We start from the raw sequence: 8782 nt of genomic DNA, 5'->3' as shown, positions 1-8782 counted from the left end.
AAGTCTCAGAAAGTCGCGACCACCCAGTAATCTACTCGAGACACCATATACCGGAGCAATTGCGAGGTTATTTATTAGGGCGTGACAACTAGCTGCCGGTCAATTCGCATGCCCACGCAGGAGCTGAATTGACCCCGACTGCCAGTTTGAGGGGTGTTTTTAAAGGGAAAAACCACAAACCAAGGAAATGAGGAGGGGGTGAGGGGGTTGCTAGGGTGGTATAACATAAAAATAGTGGAACATTCCAAAGGAACCCAACCTACATGAGTCAGGATCAGATGAAAACTCTCTGTATACTTATCTTTCTCAAGAATGTAGTCCTGCCCTGTCACTTCCGCCTTGCCCTGTCACTTCGGCCTTGCCCTGTCACTATGGTTCTCAGCTTGGTTCCACCTGACTAAATTGCATTCTTTCCTTTCTCTTTGCGGGTCGGCCAGTTCCAGTAGTGGTGACTGGTCTTTCCACATTCCTAAAGAAAGCCTAAAGAATATTTTATATCTAAAAAGGATTCTATATACCCAGTATCCATAACTTTTCCCTCTACACTTAAAGGCAGTCCTGTGTCTTCCCTCAGAATGTTATGTTGTAGCTCTAAGGAGGGGTGTGACCCGTGAGCCTTCCTTCCCCACATACTGGGCAACAGTCACTAAAAGACTAAAGTCATTCCTGCCTGAACATCCCACAATTCTAGGATCCATGAAACAGATTTCAAACACACATATTTTTAAATATTTATGTTCTTACTGAGGGCTTGGGGTGAGATTACTAACATTTACAATAACCCCTGAAAACAGGAAACAAGACTGACCACCACACAATTCAGGCTTAACCCCTGATCTGCAAACGAACTTCAGCTTGGAGAGGGGGTGGAGTAAAAATGTGGAAAGGAGCCACTTGCCACAATGCACGTAAGATGGGAAGGATGAACCATCCAGGGTCCCCACCTGAAATAGATGGGTACTGTCAAGAACATGTCCAAACATGATGCAGTTCTCAACAAGCCCTCGAGTTAGGGGTCATCGTGGGGTATATAGTTGTTGACTCCATGAAGGATTAAGGTGTGTCTGTCCCCCGTTTTGGTTGATAGGTTTCATGAATCACACATAATCAAAACCTAGGTTTAGGAGTGGGGGAAGGGACAGATGTTTTCAGGATTTCTATTTCAGATTCCCATGCTAAATCTATTGTTAAAGGACATGGAAATATGCAGGGGCATTAAACCATTTTGCAGGTGCTAGAAAGCAATGCTTTCCTGTTTTCCTAATTCAGACAATGGGGAAGCTAAGAAGAAAAATAATAGGAAAAGGTTTTCCTATATTTGCTTTCAAAAATATGTTATTTTGAACAGAGTAACCTTTTTTCCCCCTTTTTTGGTCAAATTTCATCTCTGCTCCTTTAGTTTGACCAGAAATATTTATGGGAAAAGAGGGGCGGAACAAAACGACCTAATGATCCTATCCACCTATTGACAGTTTGGTTGGTGATAACAGTCCGCACAAGGGCTCATGGTTAGGAACTCAAAGAGGAGGAAAACTTCTGAAGGAGAAAAAGAATTCTTCCTAGGCAGCTTGCCCTGCACAATGAACATGTACTCAGAAGTATTTGCGTTTTATTCCACATTTTTCAGTGCTCTGGGGAAGGCATCAGGATAGACTCTCCCAGAAGCTTGCTGGGTTTTCCCTGGGTAAGAAGCTGAAGGAAAGCAGCCTGCTTATCTTCTGTCTGCTCCTCTTCTTTCTGGCCTTTTTGCCCTCAGTCAGACCCAGGTGGGATTCGTCCAGTTACCGTCATTAATTAAACACCACGAGGATACACTGCACCACGAGGTGGTGATGACAGTGACCATGATGATGGTGGTGGTGGTGGTGATGGTAATAATGATGATGAGTGGGTCTCCACAGCCAGAAAGTGCATACATTTGGGTTTTCATCAAAGCCATGCTAGACATCAGGGAATATTAGGACTAGACTTCCTTTGCAAATAGTGTTAAGTGCTCCCTCCTGAGGCATTTCTTTTTGAGTAGTTTGTTTTTTTTTTTAACTCCTCAAATTACTGGGGGTGGGGTGGTATTGCTTCATCTATCTTTAATAATGAACAAAAATAATGCGAGGTACCAGGGGTATAGGGGTCCTGGAAAGCTAGTGTCTAACATACTTAGGCACTGGCTTCCATCAACAGAACCACATGAAATACAAAAGGCAATGATAGCCACCTGCAATTCAGTAATAAGAAGGCTGAAGGCCTGAAGGTATGCCCCTCCAAAATACAGTTTTTCCAGGTTTGAACTTAAGGAAATTCTGTTGCCAAGAAGCGCTTTCTCTGGTCCTCACAGGCAGAAGAGTGTCTCTGGCTCACTGACTTTTTGAGTAGGGAAGGCATAGCCTAACACTGTTGGTCCAGTGGAAGTTCACTTATTTATTGCTTGGCCTCTTAGATGGCCTAACTCAGAATTTTCGAGTCCCAAGCATGAGGAGGGCAAGAATATATGTGAGAATAAAGCACCCATTTAGGAACAGGGAGTGGCTCCGTTGGCTTTGCCACATGAGGCATGGTTCTGCTGAAGGCTTTGGCAGGTCAGTAGGTGAGGGAGCTCTGCCTCCATGCGAGGGGTCCATGCTGAAAGCACACTTTGAGAAAATATGTTCCTCATCATGCCCTTCCCTGTTGTGGGTCCCACAGAGTGGATGCTGTACCCCTGGAGTGTTGGAAATGGAGCTTCACATCTACTCCCTACGTCATCCTGGTCAGTTTAAGTCCTACACAGCAGCCTGAGAGGAGGCCAAGCAAGGCTGTGGGGAGCCTAGACTCAGTTATCTTCCTCACGTCAAGCCATAAGGTGAGTAGTTGAAGGCCTGGAGGTAAAGGGGATGCACTCAGGTTCATGTCCATGTATGCAGACACTGCCATGGATCTAAACTCATCTGAATGGCTGGTACTGGTTTCCTTGTAATGGATTAGCTGCCAATCTCAATTATTGCCAGGGATCAAGTTCGAAACACCCAAATTTCAGCTGAAAGCCAGATGGTGAGTTGATTTTTAAATGCACACGTTTCAGGCACCCCACTGAACTCAATCTTTTCCCCATTACTCTCCACCGTGGGTTTTCAAAGAGAGAAAGAAAGACTGATGAATAAAAATATCTCCATTTTAAATTGACCCCCCCCCAAAGAAAAGGATATTTCCCTAAGATATTTCCAAGGGCCTTGAATCTGGTTGTTACTAATCTTCACTTCCTGAATACTAACTTGAGGGATCATTGCTTTTGACAGTAGAAACAAAAAGGACACTCTAGTCTGAGAACAAAGACTCTGATGCTAGCTCATGATGGAGACACATTCCAAGTCTCAGTCTTTCAGATAGCAGACAGCTGAGACAGGACCTGCCAGAGACACTGAAGTGACTCACCAGTGCTGCCCTCCAGGTCCCAGACAGACCTGTGCAGCTGCACCACCATTACTCGCTGCAAGTTTAAGGGACACTTTTACAAATGGACACTTTGAAATAAACTTGTCAATCGTAGGGTGGCTCTAAGCAGTTTTAACGGTTGGAAACTTGTTAGCTGTTTTTTCTTCCCATTTCCCTTTCCCCTGTATCTCCATTTTTAAGCATAAAAACCCCAAAATAACAAAAAAGAGAACTTTCTTCATGACTAATCTTTGATTCGGTATGTGTCACGCTCACAAAATAGAGCAGGAGTCCTCCAGATGTACTTTTAACTGTGAAGAGGGCTAAGCTACATTTCAATGGGAGTATTTAAAACAGAGCCCATCACCTGACTCCTCTCCTTGCATTCAGATGAAAGCATCCTGAGCCTACAGTCCCAGCTTCCCAGTTAGAGATGGTGTAAAGAGTGACAAGATGCTCTGCAGTGGGCTTGGGGCCTGTGCTAGCTCAAAGACAAATTGATCTTGGGGTTTTGTCATTGTTCCTCAATAGTCAAGTGTGTGTTAGGATCAGTCCATTCAGATACTTCCATTCAAATAGCTGTTAGATCAATCCTTGCCTGTCTCCCTCTGGACTATGCTTTTACCAAGACTTGCCTGAAGTAACTTTCCAGCTTGCAACTTTACTTGCCCACAAACCCAAGGCTATCAGAAAATTCTGAGTGAGGGGATACAAAGTCTAAACTTCCTATCTGCTTGCTCCCTAAACAGTTGGTTAAACTTCCTCTCATTCTGACAGTTTCAACAATACTCAGGGGGTGGAGGAGGGATATGGAGGGGAAATGCCAGAAGGCAAATGTACACAAAGGCAACCATCCTGGAAAAAGTCCCTATAGGAAGGGTAGAGCATTCTCATCTAGTTAAGTTAGCTGATTGGTTTTGCTTTCTATCCTGTGAAGGAAAGGAATTGTTTCCTTTGTAATTAGCACCAGTAGCTCCTTCTCTGATAAATAGAGATAAGAAAAGACTTTGAAGCCCCCTCCCCAACCTGTCCCACCCCTCCAACTCCTTTTGCCCTGATTAGCAACCAGGCCAACCAGTTGCTTTTGGATTTGAAAGTGGTGTGTGAGTGAGGCCTGTCAATATCCACAAAACTCCCCACAATGACAAACCAACACACAGCTTTCACCCCCAGGCATACCAAAGGCACCAGGAAAATAGCTGCCCATCCCAAGTCACCAGGTTCTTAAGGGGAAGATGCACAATTTTTGCTGTCCAATCCAGTTTTTCACAATGGTGTGGCTTCCCCCTCATCTAAGAAGGTAGCTCTGAAGGTAATGGCAGCTGGCTATGTTTCTAAGGCCACATTGTCTTCAGCAGTCTGTCCCAGGTGTTGGGCTGTGGAAAACAGAAGATTACAGTGTGAGAAGCCATGGAACTTTGCCATATCTGCATCCTTGGACTCCTTGCCTCTATTCCACATGAACTCCTAGGACAAATAGGCACCTTTCGGACTGGGCTGCTGAGGATGGCTTTAACAGCAAATGGCCAGCTGATTGCTTCTGTCTCCTCTTTCAGTACTATGGTCTGCCTCCCATGCCTACATCTGCCCACCCAGCTACCTAAGTGACCTATGGCTACTTTACCTGTACTGATTCTCCGGGGCTCGGCTTTCTGCTCTCTCTGGAACCCAGGAATAGCTGTCAGCTGCATTCTGGGGCTTCTTCTCCTTTATCTCCTCCTTCTTGGCTCTCCGTTTACGATAAAAGAGCAGCCCTAAGGCCAGAGCCAGCAAGAGTGAGATGGCCACCACCGTTCCCAGGAGGTAAAACAGAAGCAGCTTCTGCCCATCGGTGTCACTGTCACTGTGTGCGGAGACAGAATCTTCAGGTGTCGGCTTGCTGTGGCCAGAGGTGGTGGGGAGGTATGTGTCCAACTCCAACCAGACATCAGATACATCACTAGGGAGTGCTATTTCTAGTGGGACAGAGGCAGTGGGAATATCCGACTGGATGGAGAGACCTGTTGTCTGTGCTCGATTGGAGACATCCTTAGAGCCACTGGGAAAACTGGGCATTTCAGTAGGAGGCACAGTACTCTCCTTTCTGTCACCTTTGTCTTCCTTTTGGGGAGGCCTGACTGGTAACTCTGAAGACACAGTGCCCCTGGTACACGAGACCCCATTGGGAGCCAGCTCCCAGCCTGATGGGCAGCCACACTTGAAGGAACCATCTGTGTTGAAGCACAGGGTATCACATGGACTGCCCCTTGCGTCCGAACACTCATCTATATCCTCACACTGGGTACTGTCTTCCCCAGACACGATATAGCCCTCTTTACAGGAGCAGTAGAAAGAGCCATCAGTGTTAGTGCAGCCCTGGGCACAGGGTGGATAGGCAGCGGCACACTCATCCACATCCTCACAGGCCTCTTCCTTGGGGCCACTGGATTGGTAGCCCACCCAACATTCACAATGGAAGCCCCCTGGAGTGTTGATGCATTCCTGGGCACAGGGGGAGTCCTGGCACTCGTCTATGTCCACACAGTGCACTTGGCTAGAGTCTAGCTGGTAGCCTCTGGGACAATGGCATGTGTAGTTTTCGCTGAGTGGTATAGAATGACACATGCCACCTCCCGTGCATGGGTTTGAGCTGCAGGGGTTCCGGGAGGCACAAGTTACTAGGTCATCCAGCAGCCGAAATCCAGGCCGGCAGCCACAGCGGAAGGAGCCATCCCCACCTTCGAAGCAATCCTGCTGACAGCCCCCATTGTTGAAACTGCAACCAAACTTGGGGCTGACACAGAGAGGGCCTGAGCTGCCCCAGTGGAATATTCCTGGAGTCTTTTCATTGCATAAGAAATAATGGGTCTTATTCTTAGCTTCAACCCCACAAGCTACATTGGCTACAGAGGCAAAAGGAACAGCCTCCAGAGAGGAGGTGGTGGCCTGGAAAGGGGTGGTATAGGTCACCCGCCCGGGACCACCCAGAGCCAGTGGACTGCACATGCCTTTGAAGTTGAACTTGCACAGGTAACCTTCAATGCTGTTACCTGGGGATTCTGGGGTCCCACAGGGGCTCTCATGCCACTTGGGCAGATGGCTGGGGTGAGGTGTCAAGGACAGGTCCAGTATCAGGGACACGCAGCGTTTAGAGATACAGGAGCTCTTGCCCGATTTGTACCAGTTTGAATAAGCTGTGTCCTCTCCACCACCCACCCAGCTGAAGCCTTTCATTGGCAAATCATTGAACGTACACTTGCCCTTCTCTCGCTGGAGCCCGATCCAGAATTTGCCCATCTTCGCTTCCAAGGGTGCCTTGGTCTTCAGAAGCTGAGCCAGAGCTTGCTGGACATGCCGGGCCTCCTCTTCACTCTTCACTGTAGCAAGATTGCCCCCATTCTCATTGCAGCGATGCTGGGCTTCAGCCGCACTCAGCTTGCCCCAGTGGGCTGTGTAACAGGCAGTCCCCTCGCACACCACAGCCTGTGAATCAGCAGCAGCCCCTGCCCAGGGCTGGCCGAGGAGCCCCAGCAGCAGGAACAAACCAGTTGAGGTGGCCATTCTTCTGTTTGTCTCCTTCTGGGAGGGGCTAGACTCCCCTACAGTGACAGCAGCAGCCACTGGAACCTGGAGCTTGGCACCAAGCTGTGCTCTGAGAGGAGCTGAGGACTGCACTGCCGCTGTCACACCACCACAGCTCTGGCATAGAGAAGGTTACAAAGACTCGAAGCTTTTTCACGTCCTCCTGACCCAGGGTGCATCCTGTGGTCCTGTACTTCTTATTTCTCACCGGATGCTGGGGTTTCCTGCCATGAATAGCCTTCTGACTCCTGTTGCCTTCATCACGGTTTTGTTGTTCACAGGGCAGTCTCTGGCTCAGAGCTGTGGAAACACAGAGGATCCAAGAGATACGGCTGCTTCACTTTGAGTACGTTCACTTTCCCATAGCAGAAAGAGGCCCAGTGGCATGCTGTCCAGTGAGCAGAGGCTTTGGGGGCGAGGGACTTGAAAAAGAGCATCCAAGTAACCCATGATAAAATTCCACTTCAAATTGCAAACCACCAGAAGGGAAAGAAAAATATGTGAGGCTTGAGACACAAGGCCGTGGATAGATTATAGTTTCCAGCCTTTTTTAGAAGCAAACTGGATCTGCTTTTTTTTCTATCTTGTACCCTGTCACTGTTTTTGGAGTCTTTTTTCTTTTATTCTTCCCATCGTGAACTTTAAATAGACAGGAAGCTTTTAAATAGGATTTTGGCTGTGGGAATTTCTGGGTTTCCAACAATGTCAATCTCCTTAAGAACATTTTTTTAAAAAAATGGGTGAAAATAGTCACTGTTCAGGGCTTCCTAGTGCACTGTGAAGTGTCAGGGTCCCCAAAAGATCAGAAAGATGGGAAAATGATCCTGACCTGCCATGAGGAAGGAGTTCCATGTTCCCTAACCCAAGGCTTAGGAGGAGTTCAAAGGCACAGGAGCAGAAGCAGAGGCTAGAGTTCAAAATCAAGGTGTAAGAATCAAAGCCAGGGCAGGCATTATACCTCACAGCACCTGGGCCAAGGCCTCTGAATCAAAGTGTTCTTTACCCATAGCCAGCCACGGGACCGTGGAAACTGTGTTTAATTGTCCCTCCCCACCCCATATTCTACTTTGCCCCAGCTAAACTCAAGAGTCTAACACTTTGGAGTGAGAGTTAGATTATGAGATAAAGGAAAGCAGTATCAGAATGAGGCTCCACGTGAGCTAATGAGCCCAGCCTCCCAAGACATGGTAAAAGCCACATTTCTGAGTCCTCCCAGCTAAGGCAGGATTCTGGGCAGATCTTGAGCACTCCTCTATTGCTGGCAGCTGGTTACACCGTTCTCTCACTTGCTCTTGAGGTCACTTTGCAAATTCTAGTCTTGGCCTACCAGACCATGTGCCCCTTCCACAAGCAGGGCTTGACACGGGCAAATGTCCTGATAGGTTATTATTATTATTATTATTATTATTTACTTAGATTGCAATTTCTTCTTCCCAAGATGACCACTGTCTGACTGGCACTAGAGTGTGGTCGTGACATATAGAGGAAGCAACTCAAAAGAACATGCGAAATGAGAGATTTGTGTTACTGCAGAACCCAGTGTTAGTGGGAAGTGAGAAGCTATGGAGACTCTGAAAGGGAGAGGGAGGGGGAGAGAAATAAGGAGAGGGAGGGAGGAAGGAAGGGAGGGAGGGAGGGAGGGAGGGAGGGAGGGAGGGAGGGAGGGAGGGAGAGAGGGAGAGAAGATAGGGAGGGAGAGAGGAGGAGGGAGGGAGGATGAAAAATGGAGAGGGAGAGTGGGTGTAAAGCCTTTATTGGGCTTCAAGATGTTGTCTAGGCAGGTTTTTGGGGTGAGTGCTATCTGGGGTTCAGAAGA

At 47.7% G+C, this 8782-nt stretch overlaps 1 protein-coding gene across 1 annotated transcript; it reads right to left on the bottom strand.

The window, feature by feature from the left end:
* Nucleotides 1–719: 719 nt before the first annotated feature.
* On the bottom strand, nt 720–7317 carry Cd93 (CD93 molecule). The gene is made up of 2 exons (XM_028756531.1): nt 5030–7317; nt 720–4781 (listed from the first exon to the last, which is right to left on the bottom strand). Exons 1-2 carry the CDS (start codon nt 6943–6945, stop codon nt 4757–4759), a joined length of 1941 nt encoding a protein of 646 aa, XP_028612364.1. The 5' UTR covers nt 6946–7317; the 3' UTR covers nt 720–4756.
* Nucleotides 7318–8782: the final 1465 nt, after the last annotated feature.

The sequence above is a fragment of the Grammomys surdaster genome, unplaced genomic scaffold (assembly GCF_004785775.1).
Source record: "Grammomys surdaster isolate TR1022 unplaced genomic scaffold, NIH_TR_1.0 129, whole genome shotgun sequence".
In the NCBI taxonomy this organism is placed as follows: Eukaryota; Metazoa; Chordata; class Mammalia; order Rodentia; family Muridae; genus Grammomys; species Grammomys surdaster.
Note: the sequence above shows the minus strand (reverse complement) of the source record. Positions and strands in the feature narration are given on the sequence as shown.

Bases quoted from the DNA above. Each gene is read 5' to 3' on its own strand.
- Cd93 (XM_028756531.1), bottom strand. From the start codon at position 6,945: ATGGCCACCTCAACTGGTTTGTTCCTGCTGCTGGGGCTCCTCGGCCAG. The intron at 4,782-5,029 runs GTAAAGTAGCCA...TGTTTTCCACAG, and splicing joins GCCCCGGAGAATCAGTACAG to CCCAACACCTGGGACAGACT.